Source organism: Cotesia typhae, unplaced genomic scaffold, assembly GCF_013202065.1.
Source record: "Cotesia typhae breed Kobodo isofemale line unplaced genomic scaffold, CoteBio_Ctyphae contig_33, whole genome shotgun sequence".
Taxonomy (NCBI): domain Eukaryota; kingdom Metazoa; phylum Arthropoda; class Insecta; order Hymenoptera; family Braconidae; genus Cotesia; species Cotesia typhae.
In genome coordinates, this window is record NW_027423741.1 from 1510812 (window position 1) to 1535938 (window position 25127).

The 25127-nt window shown below is 25.3% G+C and overlaps 1 protein-coding gene across 2 annotated transcripts; it reads right to left on the reverse strand.

The window, feature by feature from the left end:
* Positions 1 to 173: 173 nt before the first annotated feature.
* Pdfr (Pigment-dispersing factor receptor) lies at positions 174 to 23261 on the reverse strand. 2 transcript variants are annotated; one of them, XM_074240913.1, is made up of 15 exons: positions 22347 to 23261; positions 16079 to 16150; positions 15230 to 15818; positions 14957 to 15064; positions 6666 to 6820; positions 5927 to 6030; positions 4786 to 4930; positions 4548 to 4650; positions 4154 to 4271; positions 3625 to 3691; positions 3458 to 3543; positions 2636 to 2816; positions 2279 to 2393; positions 2053 to 2140; positions 174 to 667 (listed from the first exon to the last, which is right to left on the reverse strand). In XM_074240913.1, the coding sequence occupies exons 3-15, from the start codon at positions 15309 to 15311 to the stop codon at positions 655 to 657; spliced, it is 1365 nt and encodes a 454-aa protein (XP_074097014.1). In that variant the 5' UTR covers positions 15312 to 15818; positions 16079 to 16150; positions 22347 to 23261; the 3' UTR covers positions 174 to 654. The 2 variants fall into 2 exon arrangements, with proteins under 2 accessions (XP_074097014.1, XP_074097013.1); XM_074240912.1 differs by having other exon boundaries at positions 3622 to 3691.
* Between the last annotated feature and the right edge of the window lie 1866 nt (positions 23262 to 25127).

Here is a 25127-nt window from a genome sequence, read left to right on the forward strand (position 1 = left end):
AAAATATTAGACATTCTATAAATATTTTTTATATATTGATTCGTATAAATTTTTTTTTTTTTTTTTTTTTTTTTTTAATCATACATTATATTTTATCACATATATAGTTTAAAAAATAAATTACACATATGCATTTTATTAAGCGTACTCTAAAAGGAATCACAATGAAAGCTTATTACAATTACTTTCTCAATAAAAAAAAATTTCTTTTAACAATTTTTTATCGATGACATTTTATATATTTACCTTTTTTAATTAAGTTATCACATACACTTTATTTGTTATATTATATTTTTATTACAACATTAATTTATATTGTAATGATATATTTATATAAGATATTTATCATTAAAAACATTCGTTTTTAAATAGTCAAATCTTCGGCTCTGTTTATATATTTGTAATAAATATGGAAAATGACATTTTAAAAGTTGTACAAAAGAAAATAAATTTTAAAATTAAATTTATAAATTCTTTAATTATTTTTAAAGCTGGTGGTTTTATAAATTCGTTTATATATGTAGTTTTACGCGTTTTATTTGAGTTAAAAATAAATTATTTATTTGTTTTAATTGTGAAGCTCAAGAATATGAGGTAATTTGTTTAATAAGTAGTTGTTGTTTTGACGATTTTTTGTCGCCAAAACCACCTAGGTCAAACAGTTGTCCTGAAAAAAAATTTTGGTAAAATTTTTTTTAGATAAATCAAACAAAAAAAAAATTTTTTTTTCCAAAGTTAAAATTTAATTTAAAACAAAGTTAGATTAAAAAGTAATTCATTGTAATTTTAGTAAATTTATTTATTAGTTAAGTTAAGTTCACAGAATTGAATATCAATCTCGATAAATCCGAAGAAGTAATTAAAGATTTTCAATCAAATGTTGATTTTATCTACTAAAGTAGCACTTAATCTTCTTTACGTATATAAATTTCAATCAAAAATCCTTTCAATGTGTAACTCTAAGATTAATTTTCATTGCTTTCTTAATAAAAATTAAATTTTCCATTTCGAAAATAATAATAAATTTTTTTTTAAGGCAATTGAATAAATAAATAATTTTTTCTTATTAAATATTAACAGTGAAAATTAAATTGTTTATTTTTAATGAAGCAAGGCAATCTATAAAATATAGTGTCTATTTTTTTGTAATATAATATTTCCTTTAATATTTAAAAAAAAAAAAAAAAAAAAAGTTATATAGTATTTCTTAATTTAAAAGATTATAGCTGTTACGGAAAAGCGCTTTAACACGTAAGCATTATCTCATAAATATTCAATCCTTTCATGTCGAGCCAATTCGAATGCATAAGCAGCTACACGCCTCGATACTTTAGATATTATTGAATAAAATATCAATTTAACGAGATGAACTACTTTTAGTAAAAAAGATTCTTTTTAACTATTTAAATAAATTATTATTATTTTTAAAACTCAACCTACGAAGATTTACCTTTTAAAAGCAAAATACTTTAATTTCATTCAAATTTTCTTTTAAGTATCAAAGTAATTATAGAGTTTAATAATAAATCATTGAAGACTATTAGAATTAATTAAAATTTTAAATAAACGATAAAATTAAAAATAAGTGTGACAGAATAATTTCCGTGAAAACTAATTATTCTGATCTAGATCAAAATTAAGGATTTTTGTTTTTAAATTAATTATTTATTTATTTATTCTATTTATTTAATTGCATATAGTAGGTGAGGAAATAGCAGAATTATAAGAAAATATTAATTATATTTTTTATTAATCGGTTGACCGCGAAATTTGAATTTAAAGCGCCTTAAAATGTGTTTTTTTATTACCCGTGTAAAAAAATCGTCTTAAAATTATTGTATGTTTAATATCTTAAACGTGACACAAACCAAAATTTTTTTAAGGCGCCAAAAAAAAATTTCGAGAGCAGATTTTTGAAATTTGCTATGAAAATTAATTTTTAAACAATTTTACGGACTTTTTTAAAATGCTCCATTTAGAATTTAGTATTTTAATTAACGAGCTTAATTAACGTGACAGTTTTTTGTATGCATATCATATAAATTCACTTACTCGACACGTCGATCTGAAGGTGGAGTGTCGCCGTCGCGACAGCATAGTCTTATCCAGCCCCTCGATCTTAATTCACCTTCATCGACATCTATTACTCAAAAATTGTTAATTAATTTATCATCAAGCAAAAATTTCCTAGCAATAAATAACTTGTAAAAAATAAATACGAAGCTATTATGAGACTATTTATTTATAATTACAGTAGTTATATAAAAAGTAAATTCACCTGCTGCTATCCGTTGGGAATGACACCCACTAAATGTTGATAGCCGACGATTAGACCGATTACTTCCTCTTAGAGACATATATACGGACATTGTCTTCTTCAATGCAATTCTGACCTTTAATAATTTTAAAATAAATTTTTTTTATTGCAAAATAATAATAATAATGTGGGAATACTAGAACAATGTCTTTGGCCTTGACATACATTATGCGATGGCGAAATTAACGATGCATAAGTAATAGAATACAGAGAGCAACATTGAGCGTTAATTATCAAAGATCGATACTCGAGTTTTGTAAAATTAATGTAATAACTCTCTTATCGCTTATTACTTACGTGCCTTATCAATAATTTTACCTCGCCATTGAGAAAACAGTAGAGTGTTGCTATAAACAGGCCTTGAAACGAAGTAAGAAAGTGTGTCGTGTAAGACCAGATAGCAAACCAAATTGTTGTTTCAAGTGGGGCTGCAGCCATCGAAATTAAGTTTGTTATTCCTAATAGTGGAAGAAGTACAGCAGCCGCTCTTACTGCTTTTCTGTAAATTTACATCAATTTTACATAAATAAATTTGATAATTATTTACAAGCATTAATTTTTTTTATTCTGCTTATTTTTACGGCGCATTTATGATGAAAAATAAAGATTTTAATAGCTTTTTAGCTTTTAAAAGTTGGAAAAAATTTTGGCTCACATGTTTTTGGATAAAATTTATATTTGATTTTTTTTTTTGGTGTTTTTGATATATTTTTTTTTTGAAGTACAAAAAAAAATTAAAAATTAAAAAAAAAAGTCAAATATTACAATTTTGTAAAAATATATAAATTTAAAAAAAAAAATCCAAAAATAAAAAAAAAAATGAAAATGAAAATGATGGACCTCACTTGTTAATAATTACCACAAATTTTAATTATATCAAAACAATTGGAACGTTAACGTAACTATAACAAGGTATCATGTATGTAAATGAATAAATTAATCTGTGTGTTGATTTAAATTGAGTAGAATTTCATTAAATGTAATTTATCGTGTTATTCAATTTATAAATGAAGAAAAATAATCTGAAAGATTTTAAATTTAAATTAAACCCCAGAATGTGAATTTCATTTGATTTTCCTTTTAATTACGAACACACATGCTTTAGAAGTTGTACGTCGCTAAGCCTTGAGGGTCACTTACCGTGCTTGTTGAGTTTCACTGGTTCGACTTTGACGTAATTTAACAACCAATACTCGAACAATGTTCATTAAAAATAAAAAATTTAGCTGGAGAGAAAGAGACTTTTTTGTTAATCAGTTTAAATAGATTTTTTTTTATTTTTCATGAGTTATTGTTTTGATTACCACTATAATTGCCATTCTTGGTCCTTCTAATATCCAAAAATATGATGTGAGATTGTACCCCCACCAACACCTAAAAAATTAAAGCAAATTTTGTTTTTTTTAATATTTTAGCGGTATAGACTGATAAAAAAATTAATTTGAATCGAGTCGAAAATTTTTTAATCAATTAAAATTTATTAAATAAATTTAAATAATTTTATTTATTAAAATTTAAATAAATTTATTTTTACTTAATTAAGAATGCGGTAAAATTTTTAAAAATAATGTTTAAAAAAAAGATCTTGTAGATTTAAATAAAAAATTAAAAAACTAAATTTAAATGCGAAATTTACCAGATCTGATTACTCGAGTGAGATAAATGCTTACTTCCGTTCTATTTAATTAATTCTCATATGAACGTAATACCCATCAAACTATAAAAGGAATTTTCAGGCTTTGAATTTTTTTTCTGAATAAATATGATCCTTATTTAGCATCAACTTTGTAGCAAATAAGTTTCTGAAACGTATGATTTTCGTTTATCATCACTCACTTTGATGGATGATAATAGACAGCTGTTACAACAGCCCAAGTTGATGTCATCACTACTGGAAGTCCCCATCCAACTAATCGATACATTCGATAATGACTGGTTTCTTGAAAGACTGTCACTTAGTTTGCAGGCATTCAATGAAGATAAAAATGATAGGAGCATTATTATTAATATATAAATTAAAAATAAGAAATATTAAATTACATTTATTTAAGTTAAATAATAAATAAAAATTTCTCGATAATTTAAGAATATTAAATATTACAGAAAGAGAAAACGCGAAGAAAAATTACAATTGATCTGAGTTTAATTATTTTTACAATAAAAAAAGACCAAAATATTTTATTACGCATCTTTTAAAGTATAATGCTCTATTTTAATGATGGAAATTCACCTGTAACCATATTATGAAGGAAAAAACCTTCGATGAACATCCACATGAACATAGCTGTTCTTGCGTATTCGAGGAGAACATAACTCGCTTCGCATAAAATTGGCTGAAAAATTATCATAAATATCTATTCATTGAACTTTAATGAATTAAAAGTTTCTCATTAAATTTATAAAATTGAAATTATAGTTTTAAATTAATGAATTTAAAAAAAATGCTCTTGTTTTTAAAATTAACTTACAACATTATTTATACCCTGACTAAATCCATAAGCTTGAGATTTTATCAAGGCTTGATCGATGTACAATGTTAATCTGATGATAACTTGGATAACCATGGCTACAAAAAGATTTTTGTGAATACGCGTCCTTGTATTTCTCAACGACCTAAAAAAAAAAAAAAAAAAAAAAAAAAAAAAAAAAAAAAAAAAAATAGATACTGAAAATTTAAAAATAGAACAAATATAATTGACAACGGAGGTGTTGTCATCGGATATACTACTGAAACTATTTCAACAACTTTAGAGTTGTCAATTTATTCATTCCAAATTAAAAAAAAAAAAATATTTGAAATAATTTAAATTAAATTTATATATAAAAAAATTTACAGTGATATTTATAAATAATAAAACATATTTTTGCTTAATAATTATGTCAATTTTTTTTTTTTAATTAAATTATTGACAAATATTTAACAATTTATAAATCTAATAATTCGTTTAAAAAAAAAAATTTGTATTTTTTGATATTTAAAATTCTTTTTTATGAAAATTATTATAAATATGAATAATAATTATGATTTATTTTTAAACATTTGTAAATTAGTCTATTTTCAAGACTTGATAATAAAAATTTGTTTGAATAAAGCTTATAAAATATTTAAATAGGAAAGAAGTAAATTTCCGATAGAAAAAAAAGGACGTACGTCCCCTGTGAAAGAAACTTTTAAAATCTAAATTACAAAATGAAGTTTCTTCAATAGATAAACACATGAACCAATGATTATATTTTGAAAGTAAGTTTACTCTCAAAATATCATTCTACAATCTTGCAAATCAAGACAAAATTTTCAATATTTTCAGTATAATCTTAAATTTCTAAGATGCAAGCTCAATAGTTGAAGGCTGCGACCTCAATTATAGAAAATGTAATGATATATTTAAAGTACCATTAAAAGGCAATTGTCTGTGAAAATCGTTGAAGCTTGCTGCTACGAACAATGCACACAGGTAGATATAGTGCGATATTGAATTTCAAGTGAAATTGCTTCTTATTTTTTTGTGTAACTCAGAAGTACATGCACATATGGGTAGATAATGTATATAGACATAGATATATACACAATATAACTACATATAATGATCCGGAGTCGTATTGACTTACCGAAATCTCCAAAAGATTGCCAGAGATAAAAGTAACGCCGCAAGAGATGTAGTTAATCCGACGAATTCAAGAGTTCGAGTTTTTTCGGCGATATCTAATTTTATCTAAAGAAAAAGAACAAAAGGGAAAAAAAATAAGTGAATAGGAAAGTCCATGCGCTTTTACAAAAAAAACTTCAAAGGGTGTGTTAAGCTCAACGCGATGCAGGGATTTTTCAACCTCTGGAGAATATAATGGAAAAGGGGATAAAAATTGTGACACATAAAGTCATAAATTTCAAATAATAAAATAATACCGCGTTTTTTTTTTTTTTTTTTTTTTTTTATTTCTTTGTTATTACAAATAAGGAAATTTTTTTGTTAACAATGTTAATTAGAACAGTATTAAGTAAACAGAGAACAATGTAAAAAATTTCATTGGATCCGCCGGAGATGAATCTAATTATTGGTTCTTTATTAAAGTTTCAATGACACAAAATAACTTCTATACTTTTTTACAAACGGTGGAAGTTCATAAAAAATAGGTCACTTTTTTTTAATATTTTAGCGTTTAAATTATTGTATGAATATATTATATTCGCCGCTCTATGATTTTATGTATTTAGGTTGTGTAAGCAATATGTCGCATATAATTTATTGTTGCTTTTATTGATTAAATTAGCGAAGTAATTCTTACCAAGTTATTTTTTTTGTATTTTAATTAAACTCATAGTTGATGTTAATTATTTATTTGCTTTTACCTTAGCTGCATGCTCGTCACCGGTGTACAGTTTACGAATTAATAGTAACATTTCTGGAGTAAAACATGGAGTGTAATTTGTCCACCCATTTGATGAACGTTCTCCGTTTCTTCCCAACCATCTTCCGTCATCACTGCACCGTCTTTCTGCAAATTCTAGTTAAAAGTAAATAAGAGCAATTACTTTGTATGTAATTAATTTATTTTTACCTTCATAAATAATAAATAAAAAGTAGAGAAATTTAATCAATAGAATATTTTTCTTTGATCATCATTTTTATGCGGGTATAGCTTCATAAAGCCCATTGGTTATTTATGATAAAATTATTTTTCCCAGAATCAATGACAATATTGTAAAGTTATTTTGACTACAAGAGATTGTTTAAACAAAAACTACAGAAAATTCGAAATATTTTTTTGTTTTTGAAGGAATTGTTGCACTTTGCTCTTTGGAAAGTTATGTAATAATAAATACAAAAGAAAAGTTTTGCTATTCAATGCTTTTGAATGTTCGAAGGTTGTAATTTTTTATTGGAAGAAGTTTACTTTTAAATTGTGAGTTTATTAAGTTTAGATTTATAAATATAAATATAATTAATTTATAATAAATATAATAGGGTGATGTGTTCGGCTTTTTGACCCCTATTAGTATCCAACCCACTTGTTATTTTTTTTTTTAACAAAGTCATGGTAATGTTAAATAATTACTGATTGGATAAATTGTGAGCTTTAAGTTGTGGAAATTATTTTTTAATTGGTTATTCAATATTTATCTCAATGTCAATTATTTACAAAATTACTATCCAATAAATTTAAATTTTTTAAATTTCCCGCGCAAAAAAAATTCTCATTCAAAATTAATTTAAGATTTAAATTCATATTTTGACACAAATATGAATTAGTTTTGAGATCAACGATGTTCTGTTGACAGATAAATCTAAACAAGTGTTAATGATCTTAAATTGTTTCATTTCAACAAGCTCTAGACAGCTTTGAATTCAAAACTCCAATACATAACAGTTAATATGAAAAATATGTGACAGAATAAAACGTGATAGAATTTATGCGAGTGATAGTCAAATTTACTTTCATCTTATGTCATCCACTTCACCCTTGTCGTGTCGTAATAATCGAACGAAAATGTGTGCTTATAATTACGATGTTAAAATCGTTATTTTTGCTTTTGAGTATTCCAACGATTAATTCTATCAAGAAAATTTATATTAGTTCCGTTTCATCGGAAAAATTAACAAAAAACATTAAGATTAATCCTACTTTTGGAATCGACTCGTCCAATAGTTGCCGAGAAGGCAGCGGAAAGTTTGTCGGGTAGATGCAAGGTCAATCGATTTTTCGGTTTTCGGCGATTAGTTGACTTGCATTTCTCGGAAGAAATAATTGTTACTTTATAACTTTTTTAATATTGTATTGTTTTTAACAAACTTCATCCATCAGCTTCTTAATTAAGTACTAAAAAAAAAAAAATAAAAAAAAAATCTTTAAAAACTATTCGAGTCATTAATAATTGTCAAGACTTTTCTCTTGTTTACGACTAATTAGAGTTAATTCCTTAAAAACTGGAACTAATATAAAAAATTCTTTGAAAAAAAATTATATCTGATAAAAAACAACTTTTAATCTTATAAAATAACTTTATTTTAATTAATTATTGTGAGATTATGTGAAATAAAAAATAGAAATCTGATTTTTTTTAAGTGATTTAATTACTTTAATTAAAAAGGATTTCACTTAATTAGAGATCTACGTTAAACATATCCTCAAATATTTTATTTTTTAAGATATCATTCTAGAAGTGTTCATTAATTCCGCTGGGGGTTTTTCTTTTACTGAAAAAAACAAATACTAGATTCAAGGAAAATATTCTTGATCCAAGAAAATCGATTGAACAGAACCGGTTACTTTGATACAACAATTTCTTGTCTTGAAACTTGTTTTTTTAGTGAAGAGAAATTCTAAAACTTCGATCAAGTGTATCTTATCTTCGTGAGATACTGTAAAATTCATGATGGGAAAAAATTCAATTCTCTTTAGTTAAGAATAATTTCATAAAAAAAAAAAAATTTATTTCAACTCGTTCTGAAATGTATCTTGAACTTACTTTTGATGAAAAGAAGAAAGTGAACATTTATCTTCATTTAAGAGAATATAATTTTTAAGTGAAATATAAATTGTCTTATTTAAAAATAGTAAAGTGCTTCATTTATAATTTTAATCTTAAAATTAACAATTTTCTTCTTTGCGGTTCTTTTTAAACGCCTTAAATTATTATCTTAATAAATAATCCGCGAAAATAATGCAATAAAAATAGGAATCGAACAAACATGTTGGTATTAATCGACAATTTGAACTTCATGTACATTTCGGAGGATGGAAATGAACATCGTGCACTATCGAGCAATCGAACAGAAGCTGCTTGAGGTAAAATGGGTCGAGTAGAGAATGCTCGTAATGCAGATTCATGAATGTGAATGTCAATGGCTACATAAACGACTTAAAACTTTTCATCGTAGTGAATTAAAAAAAATTTACAATGTATATATTCGCAAGAAATAAATCAAGTGAAAAAATATGAATTTTTATTCTGTATTATATATTCAGCCGAGTCAGCGACTTTGCGTTTATAAATTTAGTTAATTCGTAGTTAGCATTATTATTTAAATTACCGTAAAAAAGTCAATTACTTGTCCTTATCGTACTTTTTTTTTTATTTTACTCCATTTAAACCGATAACGATTAATTTCAAGTGTCACTCAAGACAAGTATTTTTTTTTTTTTTTTTTTAAAATTTACTTTGTATTAAATCCTTGAGCTTGGTGTCGATCCACCTATACAATTACTGTAATGAACACAAAAAAGTGAATTTTTTTCTCGAACCAACTCTCTAGGGGAGGGTGGGGCAAGACGGCCCACCTCAAAAATTGACCAAAAATTTATTTTTCTAATATTTTAGAAGTGGGCCATCTTGCCCCAAAAAAAAAATTATTTTTTTTGGAGCTTTCGAAAAATTCCGGTGAATTGAGTCAAAGTTGGACAAGTGTAAATCCACTTGATAGTAGAAAGCTACAAAAAATAAAAACTGGCTTAGGTGGGCCCCACCCTCCCCCTATATTTGATAAATTTAAAGCACATGAATTTTTCGATTAAATTAATTCATAAAGTTAACCAATTTGCGCTGCATGTACTTCAAAAAATAATAAAGTCAAGCAACAAGACACTAAAGATTTTCTTTCTTACAAAGAAGAAAACTAAAACGTGTATGAATAATGACAAAAACAAAAAGCAGCCACTTGTCGAGCACAAATCACATGACAACGTGGTTCTTCATGTTACTATATTATCATCGTCTTTCTAGTTTTAGATTTTGTTTGAGGACAAATTGCGTGAAAAAATGCTCAACATAAAAGACAAAAGATTGAAGAAAAGAACGGAGTGAAAATAAAAATAAAAAATATGAAAAGAAATGTATAACAGAACGAAATATAGAAGTATAAAACATTGTAAAGTATGCCGGAGTATTAAATTTTCTTTGATAAGTTTTATAATAGTTTACAAAGTTGAATATATATATATATATATATATATATATATATATATATATATATATATATATATATATATATATATATATATTGTGTGATAAGAGCGCAGTTATAGTTCGAAGAAAATGCTTAATATTCCTCCGACTGCGGATTCTTTTTCAATTTATACGGAATGTTCTATTGATGTGACCTTGACTGCTCTGCCGGATGCTTGTAATGTTATGTACATCAAGGGGATGATCAAAAACCGAGTCATTCTAGTTCGATTCAATCTCAAACACGAGTGGTATTAAAGAGCTTTCAAAGTTGAGGACTTTCGGTAAATGTTCTCCTCTCTCGCATCACTCATTTTATTGTCTGATGACGTCGGCATGTCTGTGGGTCATGCTAGTTATGTATGGAGCTTGTGTAATGCTGGATTCGTTTGTTTGTTTGGTTGTTTAACTTTACTTATTTCAATGCCAAGGCACAGCATAACTGGCAATTCACATTTTATATTTTTTGCATTTAATATTATTTACAAAAAATTAATTTATTTTTTTGCAATATTTTTCATTTTAAATTTTGACGGACAAAATTATTTTCAAACTGGTGTTTTTTTATTTTTAATATAATTAATGCAAAAAACTCTTCCGAAAATTATCGGAAAATATTTATTTAATTGATATTAAAAATGTATACGAGTGAAACAAAAATTTTCTATCTGTAAGCTGAATATTTTTTTACAAAAAATTTTTATTTAAAAAATTTACTTTTAAAATTCTATATAAAATCATTCAGATCTAAAAAAAAAAAATATAAAATTATATTTAGTATCTTATTTATTTATTCAAGTTGAGTTTTTTTATTTTTTAACGGGCAGTAGAAAAAATTTTAATGATATAATTTTTTTTTTAATTTATTAAATTAATTTTACCAAACTTACGGTATGGAAATTTAAATTCATTCAACTTTGTGCTTTTATTTGTAATTAAACTTTAAAAGATTTGACTTTTAAACTAAAACACTTCATATAAAAGCAACGCCTGGTTCTTAATAAGTTTTTTTATCTCAAGAACTGAAAAGTAATCGAAAATTTTGTTTTTTCATCAGATCGGAACTTTTGTTAAAACCTAATTATCGATTCGTCAAATAAGTTCAAATTTTCGGTTCGTAAAAAAATTTTAATATCCGTGGGCCAGATCGCAAACTCAATTAAAACTCTTAAAACGTACGTGTGTATGCACAAATAAATTTCCCGAGTATAGAGTGTTTATTTATTTACTATGCATTTATATTTACCAAATATATTTGTACATTTCTGTTTGTTGCGTGCTAAAATGCTTAAATTTGCGATCACGAGCTCCGAAAAAAAACATATTCATGGGCTGAAAAAAAAAAACATTCTGAGCGTATTTGTTTTTTTTAACAATAAATGAAACACGAAAAAATAATCAATAGTAAAAAAGCAATGATGAGGGTTTAACATTTAATCTACTGCTCGTTTCACGATAAACCGTCATGACTTTTTCCATGCATATTTATGGCACTGATTAAAACGACCTTGTTTTGGAGCTATTTGATTTCAGTATTTCTTCTATAAAGAAGCTTTTATAAAAAATCCGGGCGATTTTTAGATCAAGTACCAATGACCAAATTTGAATCATAAATATCCATAAGTTAAATTCAAATCCAATATTTTTATTTTTTTCATTATTCCTTTTCTAAAACTTAAACTCTCTAAGCTTGTTTAGTCAGCCGAAAAAGGTTCGTTTCAGTCAAATGTCATCAAAAGTAACGGCAGCGTCTGCGCTGATATTTACTACGTGTCTATTTGAGCTCTACTGTGTAGGAAAGATCTTCTATAATTACTAAATTCTGATAGAGTAGGTCATGCTTAGTATAACTTTATAAACCAGCAATATTTATGTACACGCTTTTCCGAATTTTAAAAATATTTATGAGCAATATTAATCATTACTTTGTTACCACTTTAACTGATTAAATTAAAGCTTACAGAGTTAATCTATTGATGTTAGAGATTTAACAGCTTTTAAGCTTTTAGTTTGTGCAGAATCACTTGTATAAATTTAATCCATGCACATTTGACTATCTGGTAAGTCATTAAAATTTAAATAAAAAATAAAACTAGAATCGATATTTTATAATGAAGTTAAAAAAAATACTCTTCTGTAAGCCACAGTGTTTTGATAAAAGTTTTCGATAACAAAAGAAGCTCTTGCATACAATCTAAATCTTGTACATATATATATATTTGGATGTATTGTAGTAATATTATGTCTAAAAAGTTTAAGGAAATTTTACAATTTAGACATGAATTATGGCTAAATTGTTTATCCCTAGAAGGAAATACAGGCCAAAAATTTTAAGTAAAAATTGAAGAAAAAATTACTGCATTAAACTGGATAGCCAATTGACTGAAAAACATTTTTTAAGTATTATTATTATCATGAATACATAAACTATGCATTACAGTGTTTGTTAAATTCATCCAAAGCATATTTTTGAACATTGTAAATTGAAAAATTTCAATACGAAGAATTTTTGCATCGAGAAATGACTTCCAAGAAATGTAAATTCGCATCGAAAAAATCTTCGACATGCTTTGAAATGAAAGTAGAAAATATTGTTCGCAGTGAACCATCAGAGTTTTCAGGTTTATAAAGATTTAAATATCTTGGAGTTCTGCCAGAAATGCATGTCCTACTATTTTTTCTATTTATCTACCACGGGCATGACATTACTTTGTGATAAACTTGACTACATTGGAGTTTTATATTTGTCACTGCTTTTTAAAACTCGAAAAGTCCATTTGACGAATTTTTCATTCTGAGACAACAATTTTTACAAGGCTATTATTTTTTTTGTTCAAAAATCTATAAGCTGCAATTTATATTCTACCGATAAAAATTTTTTTTTCCGATCAAAATGTTCGTGTGATGTAGCGATTAATTGCCGGTATCAATCTATGCACAGAAAAAAATAAAATACGCTTCATATAAAATAGCTCTGTCTTATGAGAAATTTTTTATTGACAACTTCTTGATATTGATTGAATAACATGCATTCAATGTAATATATGAAACTAAATTGATCGTGTCTCGACTATTTTTGACAGCTGTTGTTTTGCCTTTTATGTCAAAGTTTTAAACTGTCATCAATAACAAGAGATATTATTATATATTAAAATAAAAAAATATTTTCATCTTACTAAAACACGAGAATAAAAAAAAAAATTTTTTTTGTCACTAAAATTTAAAAATAACAACAATTATTGCAGTAAAGATTAATTAATTTATAATCTCTCGTTTTACAATAATATATTTATTAAAAAAAAAGTTTTCCGACGCCCACTCTTTAATTTTGTTATGCAGATTAATTTATTTATTGATCAATCAAATAAAAGTCAACCAATCGATGAAAATCGCTGTTAATGAACTTAAATTTATCAATGAAGTGTTTATAAAATAGTAGATAATTATTATTCATTTTTATTTCTAATACTACTAGCCGGAGGATATTATTGGAACGGTCAGTAAGAACCTACCATAAGTTTTAATCAAATTGAAATTACTGAGTTTATATCAACATTTTGCAATTATTAAACTTTCAGAAAGTCAGTCAGATCGTTTAACGCGGCTCAATAATTAATTAACTATGAAGCTTTCAGAGCGTGTTTAATTATTCATGGTCGAAAATTTAGATCTAAAAATAAACGAATTTATTTTCAGATTTTATTAAAAAACCAAAAAACTTATTAAAAAACTATTTTTTCGTATTTTTATTAATTAGTTAAGGACTTTAATAATGGCAAGTAAATTTTTTATAAAAAAATAATTTTGCATATTTTTTTTTGTTTTTAAAAATTTTTTTTCTTGACTCAAAATTTTTTGGTGTCAGGCGTTTTGATTCTCCGACAAAAATATGCCCGAAAAATTATCCCCGAGACTATATCTTTAAAAATTTCATCGCAAATCTGAGATTTGAACTGTAAAAATTTTTTTTCATCCATAAAAACATAATTAAAAAAAAAAAAACTTTTTATTATAAATTATAAAATATAATAATAATACTAATCGACTTATTATAAATACAAAACCACCCACTTTCATTGACAACCGTTATTGATAACATACAATATCAATCTCTTAGAAGTAGTAACCTTTTGAATAAAATTTCTAATATCATATAAATTCTAAGGTAGTCTACGATTTAACACTTGATATATTTAGACTTCAATACACTTGAACGATTCTCATGAATAATGAATATAAATAAAAAATTTTAAATAGCTTGATTCATAGAAAAACTCTTAGACTTAAATATTTGAAATACTTAAAATTATAGCTTCGTATTTAGCCGTACACTTTAAGAAAAATAAGAAAAGTTTTTAGTTATGTAAATATAAGTTTCGCAGATGCAAATTTAAATAATAGAATGGGTATTTTCAAGAGAACTTTAAAACACTTTGTACTACTTTCTCATCTGATTATAATAAAACATTCTTTCGGTAATAGAATAAGTTCGAATGGACCGAGAGCAAAAATAGTACATGGGTATGCAAAAAACATTCAAGTCATTCAACTGATGCGAAGTAAATTGAGTAAAAAATTTTAACGACCGAATTTAGACGGGGTATTAATTAAAGTATTGATTGACGTCTATTATTATTTTCAGCCATATATGTCCAACTGGAGCAAGATTTATTTTTAAAAAATCTAGGATTACTTACTGGTTGTGTCAATTCCATTGGCTAGTGGGCATCTTTGTGTTACAGTAGAAGAGGCCTTTATTGGAGGCCAGCAGAGAATTGAATCCCAAACCCAATTGCACCAAATTTCTAATTTTAGAAAAAAATAGAATATTAATTCCTTTATTGTTATGATTGCTATTATTGTATTAGATAAAAATATATTTCAATGAAATTCAAATTTAATAAATAAAAAAATGCAAATTTCTATGAATGGTTCTGCATACCAGTTTGACAGATATTTATTAAATTTACCTCCATCCGGAGTACTGAAATTGTTGTATTGGAGCCTGCAAAATTCTTCTGTATTGTTATTAATATCTGAAAAATCCGACATCCTTTTTTTGTCTATATGTTTAATTTATTCATAATTATTACATTTCTTTTCAAAGCTCTTCATTTTTCACACGTAGGTAAGTATTTAATCGTCAACTTATACTTCATAAATATTTTTTTTTATTCGTTCATGTTTTTCTCGACATTTATTTTCGCTTAGTTTTATAATTATTATTATTATTTTCGCCTTTTTTGGTAGAACTTTCTGCTCTAGTAAAATTTCATCCATTAACGCGATGATTTTCCAGGTAATTAACTTCGTTCATCAAAAGTTGTAGAAAATTTTGAAGTAAATATTATTAATCATTTTTTTTTCTTTGTTTTTATGTTGTACGAGAAAAAAGTTGACGCTTTAGTCATTGTACTTGTAACATACACTTTTAACATAATAATTTATCGAATTTTCTGACAATTTTTCTACGAAAATTGATCTAAATTTGATGAGAAGAAACTTTGATTTTTTTTCCTTTTTTTCATGATTTCTTCTTTGCATTTTGGCAAGTTTAGTCTAAAATAATTTATAAATTATTTCTTTAGAAAAAAATATGAGTGAAATTTTTTGGGCTAAATTTTTTAAAAATCCATTAACAATCCAAAAAAATATCTTAAAAAATAAATTTGCTAATATCATGAAAAAAAAAAAAACTAATAAATAACTGCAAAAATTTTTTTTACAGTAAATTTTATTTTGCCCAGTCAAATGTACTCTTTTAAAAATTTTTATGGTAATTTTACAGAAAATGTCAATATTGTAGGTAATATACTTACGATAAACTGCAGCTGGTCAATTGAATTGAATTCCTCCCGTAAAAAATAAATCAGAAAACGTCAGGAGTAATACTAAAAACATAAAATATGCTGATGAATAAAAAAGTAAATGAATAGTTATGCTTATCAATACATTACATAATACGAAATATCAAATATGTATTGAAGCAATAGACAAAAAAAAGAACATCCTGATGCAGATCAAGTCTTTCATATGAATGCACGTGAGAGTAGATTAAATTATTGATCGAACGTTTTTCAACTAGACATTGAACATGCTTTCAGGAAAATTGGAAGTAAGTGACGGAAGCTATACTCAATATATATGTCAAAACGAAATAACTTCAATTTATGAGTGTAAATTGATCCTAGAAATTAAGGTCAATATTTAAAGACTTTTCAATCCGATAAATAGTACCGCTGAAACACTAAAGAAATTAGAAACAAGATTAAAGCTACTAAAAATGTTGAAGAAAAACGAAAATGTTTTGACGTAAAAAAAACAAGTTGTACTGCTTCTCTATCGATGTAAAATTGTAAATTAATTTTTACTGGATTAAAAGGTAATTAAAATTATATATTGAGTAGTAATTTATTCTTTTTGCATTTATTAAAATTACTGTCAAGCAGTATTTTTTTAAAACTAAAAAAAAATGTTGTGTTGTACACTTGTACACTTGATTTCCGCTCATGCAGAAAACTGTGAGTAGCATTTTTGGAGATAACAAGCATAATAAAAAAAAGCCAAGTCAGCAAAAAAATAGATAACAGATTGTAAAAATACTGACGTATTTTAATGATTATTTTGAACGCGCAAGGAATTTTTTTTTTTTTTCAATTGTGGCACAGGATTGTGTCAAAATAAAAAAGTTTGTTTAATTATTTTTCAGTTATCATATAACCATATTTGCGGTAATATTTAATTTTCATTTTTAAAAATATGTTTGTACTTCCTCTTATAAATATTATTTTTTTTATACACATTCTTTGTGCAGTGACTTACAAATCCGATTATTTCACGGTCGACTGTCGTCCGGCTTTTCCGACAAGGTCTAGTAAATTTTCTCAGACATCATATTACTTTTAACCAATTCACTACTTATATATCGAGAACATATGTGCACGCCAAACGATATAGAAAGTAAAAATCGATAAATAAATATTAAACAATTTTTGAATTATACGGTGTTGAAGAAAATGAATAAATATATATTTTTTTTATCCTTGCAATTTTATATAAAATCAACGGTTTGTATGTTCAATCTCTATGATCGCTTATAGAAGGAATGAACTGTACAAAATTCTATTATTAATTGATGGAAATTTAATTTCAATTCATTTTATAAATTACTGACAGATTTACTGAAATCCGTAAAGCGAATAGCAAATTTAGCTATACTAAATTACTCCGCGGTTATTTAAGATTCGATAGTGATTAATTACTTTGAGGAAGTAAAAGTAGTTTGGTAACATTGAAATAAAGGCTTGATTTAATTTTTAATCACAATTTAAATACGCACAAATTAATTCTGAAAATTTTGACGGTGGTAATATAAATTTATACCGCGTATGACCATATTAAAATTTATATCACTGATTTTTGCGTGAAGAACGAGAAGATTAATGTTTAACAGCTTTCAACTGCTAAAAAAAAATTGACACAATAATTAATAATTATCTGAAAAATCAATGTAAAGATCCTTTTATAAAAACTTGACAATACTCAATTAATAACAAAAGTATAAAAATTTCTACGAGAAAGTACGGAAGTATTGTTTTGAACAGCATTAAATAAATGGCTGAAAAAAGTTTATAGATTATCTATAAAATAGTTAAAAAGCTTTTCCGAACTTAAGTTTTATATAGAATGGATGCGTGTATTCGATGAGATAAGCTCCGTAAGTAGTATTAGTATAGAATAGAGTGTTCATTAGAATTCTTGAGGTTCTTCAAACTACTTCAAAGACTTTACAATTAACAATGAAATATTTTATAAACTCGATCATCAATTAGCGTAATCCTATTAAATTCATAAATTTAAATTTTATTAAGTGACGTTTAATTATTAGTGGATTATGATCTTAATCTTCTTCACTTTATTTGTTCTAAAGCGTATTAATTTTCGTATAATTATACGAAACTTTCAAATTATTGTTATAATTTATTAAAATATTAATGAATTGCACATTTTTAATTTAGATAAGATTGTATAATCTTATGTACCAACAAACTTTGGTTCATTAATTAAGATTACACACATTTCCATTTATCCAAATGCACTCTCGCACTTGTAATCAGCTTTACATCTACCAGTGTATGTCTGACTATTCTCTTGTTCTTATTGTTAGGTGATAACATAGTACAAGAATTACATATATATGTACATAAATTATTATTATTATTATTATTATTATTATTACTTTTTTTTTTTTAATTTGTTTATTTATTGTTTTTGATTTTTTTTTTAAATGATTACTGTTGTTGACAATGAATAAATATTTATGTACAGCTTTATATTAGAAATAAAGATTTGTACTTTTGATATTAAATAGAACAATCGATAGAGAGGAAGAGGTAAAAAAGAGAGCAAAAATACAGAGATAGAGAGCAAGGTCATGATGATGAGATCCAAGGACAACATTTTTTCTAGGTCGCATTTACTTCCTCATCATTTTAACATTTTACCGGTATAATTAAATAACTTAGTTAACTATTAATGTATTTATGTTAGTAAAATGATTGTATTCTTCTTTACATTTAATATTTCATTTTAAATGAAAGCTCAAATGTGACATGATAAATTACATTCATTGAAAAAAAAAAGCTCCTCTTTTTTTCAACGAAAGTTTTCTTCAACTTCGACTTAAAAAATGTTTTAATTTAATGAATTTATTAAATGAAATTTATTCTTTCGCGGTGAAATATTAAAGCGTATAAAAATAATTTTTTTTTTTAGAGTCTGTGGACTTATTATTTATTCAGCTTAGAAGAGACAGAACGAAGAGACAAATAAAACGAATAAATTTATTTTAAAACGATTTTGTTATAGAGTTTAATGCTCTTCTTTCGTTTAATTATTTTTTGTCTTTGTTGAAGTCTGAATGCTGCAGAGCGAATGAAAAAAAAAATATCGAAAAAATTTGAACCTTTAATTAATTTCAATTATAAAGAATTCAAATAAATTAAATTTTATTATATTTATTTATTTCTACAAATAATTTTTCGTTAGATAAATTCACAAATATAAAAAACCAATTTTATAAATTGTCTTAAAAAATTCAAAAGCTTATTATTCAAAATTATTGAACTTATCCAACGCGAATCTTATTCATTAAAAAGAGCAACAAATGATTTTTTGTTTCATCAACTACTCGACAATTATCTACAAAAGTGTTCTCATAAATTTTAATCAACTCTAAGAGGACTTTATTGTCATGCAATATAAGATATATCTTCAGGTAATTTGATAAAGTAGAATGTAGTGGAAATGAAACAGTAAAAAAAATACTGCATGAAAAAATCCAACTTGCACAAAATAAAACTCTGATATTTTTATTTCCAATGAAATAATTTTATTTAACGGCTAAAATCGGATAAATTTTGAAATTTAATTAAGTAAACAAACACTAAGCGTTAAAATAAATAGTGGCAAGTTTTTTCTCGCTTAAGAGAAATAAAATGGAAGCAAACAATGAATATATCAAGTATTGTTGTTATTCTTAGGATTATTGTTATTATTTTGATAAAAAAGTAAGTGGAAGAAATAAATAAAAGATTTTGTATTAAAAAATTTAAGTACTAATAATAGAAAAAAGAATTTTATTTAATCAATGTCTTCATGATATTGATTGCATCTAATTTCCAAGATTAAATTAACACCGTGATTGATATTATCTGCTGCTGGATAGACATTACGCTACACCAGTCTTGGATTAATGATTATGCCATGCATGAATTAAGCTTATAAATCGATGCAGCTGCTAATAAATTATGTGAAGAAAAATTTTATTCAATTACAATCAATTTTAATTTAAAAAAAAAAAAAAAAAAGTGACCACCTAATTAATTATCGGAGTTTTTAACGTAAAAAGTTCTTTTAAAAAAAATAAATTAACATTAATTTCAAAAAAGGAGATTACTTAACCAAAATCTTTAGAAATATTCGATGTTTAATTTAATAGAAACAAAATTAAAATGATTAATAATTTTAATTATTAAGCTACAATTAAACAAATATTTTTATAAGTTTTAAAAACATTATTATAATTTTTGACTAAGCAATTATAAAAATAATTATACTAATTAACCGGAAAAAATAAATTTGCGGACAAAGAAAAAGTATGCTACTTTTTTTTATGCCTGCGTATTTATTTTATTTTTTTTTTTTTTTTATCGTATTAGTTGTAATTTCATTCAAGTAAATGGAACAATTCATCCATTATTTTGATTCACTAATTTGATATTTATTCGTTTTCTATTATTTTCATAATCAGATAAACTAAGAAATGTAAATATGATGTTTGTAAATCGATGTAAATTTTTCAAAGTAGCTAATTAACCATAAATGTCAAAAGTCAAATATTTACATGGTCATTGAAGATAATTATGGGTGAAAGCGGCATGAAAATTGGTCTGTGTACATAAAATCAGGTCGGTCGCTAAATACTTAATGCCACATCGAAGCCGCGCCTGATCGGATGGATTCAACATATTGACTAACTAAAAGGATCATAACTAGTACGGATATTTAAACCTCAGGGGTTGAAGGTAACAGGTGAAGGATACTATTAGATTAATATTCTGCGATGAAGAGCATTATAACCGCAAAGGTAAACATTGCTAATTCCCTCAGAATGGACCCGACTAAAATCAATTGACAATTTCAAGCAAGACTTACGTTTGTAAATATTATTTTGTTTTTATTTAAATTATTTTATTAATACTTTAATAGAATTTAACCGCAAGTGTAAAATAATTCGGAGCTTTTTTTTTTTTTTGTATAACAATTCATACTCGAGTATTGCTTGATGTTTTCAAGAAGGATGTCGTGAAAAAACAAAATAGCTTTAAATGACTTCACATTGAATGAGATATTATAAATAAACAAGTTTTTATGTGCACGTATTTATAAATATACTTATAGAAATTAAATAAGTAGTTCAAGGTGATTTTTAAAGCTTATTATCATCACAAATGCCTTTTCAATCCACATATGAATAATAATTATGATTATAAATTTTAAATAATAAATTTTAGAATGAAGTCAGTTCATAAAGTAGAAATAGAGAGATATTTGATTAATTATTATTATTTTTAATTTATTAATAGCGTGAGAAGCACTTAAATGTAACACAAATATTAATTCGAATGGAAGTACGTCAAAGTAATTATCACGCTAGATAATATTTTTAAATTGAAATTTACCCAGACAAAAAAAAGTAATTGTTATAATGATAAATTAAAGTCTGTATAAAATGAGCTTTTTTATGTTTGATAAACTTTTTTTTTAGTTTTCACAGATATTTCTACCGGTCTGGTTTTAAACACTGGCGCCTTTGGTTTTCCGATAACAGCCAAATTGAAGCTCGATGAAATGAACAAAAAGAAACTCTCATGTGGAAGAAGTTTTTACAGTTGGAATTATTTTTCTGGTATTGTTTCACGTTGAATAAAAAATTAACGAGAAAAATTCTAACGCTCATCATATTGAGGTTCACGACGCTGGTCATATTTAATGAGGTGTAATATTCGAAATTTTTTATACAGAACTGTAGTAATTTAAAATGGTTAAAAGCAATTATTTTTAAATGTATTTTTATGGAAAATAAAATTGATAATAAAATAAATGTTTATGTTTTTTTATCAAAAAGTTTACAAGTTTGGAAATTTGGCTTAAAAAATTTGTAAGTCAAAAAATTTTTCTTGACAATATTTTTTATTTTTATCAGAGTAATTTTTCATAATTTTTTATATAAAAAATTTTTTATAAAATTAATTAATAAATTAAAATAAGCAAAATTAAGACATTTAAAAAATATATCAATTAAAATTGTGAAATTCTCAAATTTTTTATGACAAAAAGATCGATGTCAAAATTCAAATACAATTTTAAAAATAATGACCACCAAATTTCTTTGTTTCAAATAATATAATTATCTCAAGAAAAAAAAATTATCTCAAAAAAAAAAAAAAAATTAAAAATGAGTAAAATTGAATATAGCCTTCGGCTGACACATTTTTTTTTTTAAACTACACAAAGCATACTTACGAACTTATTAATTCATTTTCCCATCCTGCTCCTCCAATCAGAAGTCTAACAAATTTTATTCAATAGAACTAGATACTTTTTTGCCCATCAACGAGCGCGGGATTTTGATTTCCCTTTTCAATCTTTTTTGTGGCTTTGATGTCCCGTAACAAAATCAATGTCCGTTATTAATATCGATTTTTGTATTTTTATTATGACTTTTTCTCTGGTTAAAACAATTCTTTACTTTTTTTACAATTAGCGATGTCATATCAATAAAAATTAATTAACCATTACAGCTTGAAGTTTAAAATAAAATTAACCGATAAAAAAAATTGTCCAATTTTCGTAATAACAGTCAATAAATTTTCTATTTATTAATTTTCACTTATTATAATTATTATCACATTCCAACTTATTCAAAAAAAAATAAACTAACCGCGCTCAGACTTTCCTGTAAAAATTAAACAGAATATTATTTTCATTATATTTATGACTGTAACACAGCTTATGCACGAAGACACTATTACAATGAGACTATTGAAACAGTAAGAAAAATACGGATTAAACAAGCCCCTTTGTTCATGCTAATTACTCTTTTTTAATTTTTAATCATCCTAATTTCTTCGCTGTGTAAAAAAATGTCTCTTTCTTTACAACAATGTCTAACTTTAATACTCAACTCTCTATCATTAATTTGTAATTAATAATCCTAACGTCGGCTCACAAAATAAACAGTGCCTTAAAATGCAGCAAAAACTTTTTAATTTAAATTAAACTTTTTTTTTTAATTATAATAATTAATTAGTGATAATTTAAGAACAGAATTTCATAATAATACATTTTTAGTTACGATAAATAAAATATAAATCCACGTGAAATGTAACAGCTAATGAGGGGTTTAAATCATAAGGGAGTACTCTGGTAAAAGAGGCTGTCAACGCGTTGGAGCGCACGCGGCAACTGCAGTTCACCCCTGCACATTTCAAGCGAATTTCTTCCAATCCCTTCTTTCCATACCCCAAACCTCGAACGAGTTGTCTACCCGCAGTCGCATCTCTTACTTGCGCTTACCAAACACTCGTTCGTCTTTTTCTTTTCATCCCCACGTGGCGAATTACATTTGTTTAATATAAATATATGACATACATTTTTATTATGAAATTCTTCTTCCTGCTCGCTGATTCATAGAAATTTCTTATTTCTTTCTTCAATTCATTGCACGTGTAGTAATATTATAGCGCGGAAAAAGAGCAGTTTTTTATAACAGCAACTTAGAATTCTAATTGACAAGTGGGAATAAATATAATTATAATTTTTTATTTGTAAAAAAATCTATTGATAGATTGTGAGAAATTAATGGAGTGATAAATAATTTTGCACGCCTTATACCGCGAAGGGGTTGAGATTGTGCTTTACTCTCAACACTTCAAGATCAAACAGTACTTAATATGTAATAGACTTTATTTTTTATTTTTTTTTCTCAAAAAAAAAATTATTCACATTTTATAAATAAATATAAATTGTTTCCAAATTAATGAATTTATTAATAGTTAATAAATTTTTCTATCAGTGTAGAAGAATTTTTAAAGAGAATAAAATTCTTCATCTAAAAACAATTTCCTTTTACTAATTTCGTCTTCTTTGAAAAATTTATAAAAAAAAAGGAAATTAAAATATCATTTTTCGTATTGTGAGGAAATATTTTGAGGCAAAAATTTTTTTTGCCGATTACTTTGCAACTGTATTTTAATTTTAAATGAAAAAAAATTTTTTCAAAAGCCAACAAGTCGATATCTTCAGCTGAAAAAAAATTAAAATTAATTTTTAATTGTTTTGTAATATAAATAAACTTTATCTATACATCAAAAATAAAAAAGCCACTTTTCGCTGGGTTAGGTAAAGGATATCTCACGACTCGGTGTTGATTAATTATAGAGTTAATGATTTACTTTGAGATATTAAATATTAATTCGGTAATCGTAATCAGTTATCGAATAGTTGTCCGGGGTCGTTGATCTGTTATAATTTCATCACGTAACACATAAAATACATAACGGAATTGTATAATAGAAGGGGTTGAATTTTTTTTTCTAATATAAATTAAGAGGCGGGTGAATAGAAGCATTTGGGAGAGTATAAACGGGTGACAGTTTAAATTTAAAGCATTACCTAGAAGTAGATCAAGAGACCTCATCAATATTACTTCGACTTGCGGAGATGAAAACATGGATTTAAAAGTTTTGAAAGATCATTTGTTCGCGTTTCAAAATAGATTAAAAATTTTATTAGAGGTGAGATATAAGGAAAAGAATTAAAAACTTTATTTGATAAAAAAAATTTTTGAAAGCAGTGGTTTTAATTTTTTTTAAACTTTATCAACTTTTTTGTCTTCAATTATAACTCTGCTGTGTTAATTACCATTATTATCTGTTACATTATTTTGAAATATGGAAATGAAAATACAATTTAATTACAGATGTCATTCATAGAGTTAATTAAAACTGAAGGAATTACAAGTAATTACGAAGAAGCTACAAGAAGTTGGTGAGTTAGAAAAGTTTGAGTAGGCATGTCACAATTTTAAGTTAACATATATACTTCCAATTGGATCAATTTTGAGTATTCAAAATTTCTTCATTAATTTATCAATAAAAAAATAAACGAAGAGAAAAATTTAATGGCTTACTATTTCAGAAAAAAAAATCTTAATAAATTTAGTGTACGTATATGAATTTAAGGTTTGAATTTCAGCCTTTTGTTTGAAGCAATTCCCAAGAAGTATAATGGATTTCTCGAGTT

Bases quoted from the DNA above. Each gene is read 5' to 3' on its own strand.
- Pdfr (XM_074240912.1), bottom strand. From the start codon at position 15,311: ATGTCGGATTTTTCAGATATTAATAACAATACAGAAGAATTTTGCAGG. The intron at 15,065-15,229 runs GTAAATTTAATA...TTCTAAAATTAG, and splicing joins TTTCAGTACTCCGGATGGAG to AAATTTGGTGCAATTGGGTT. The intron at 2,141-2,278 runs GTGAATTTACTT...TTTGAGTAATAG, and splicing joins TTCCCAACGGATAGCAGCAG to ATGTCGATGAAGGTGAATTA.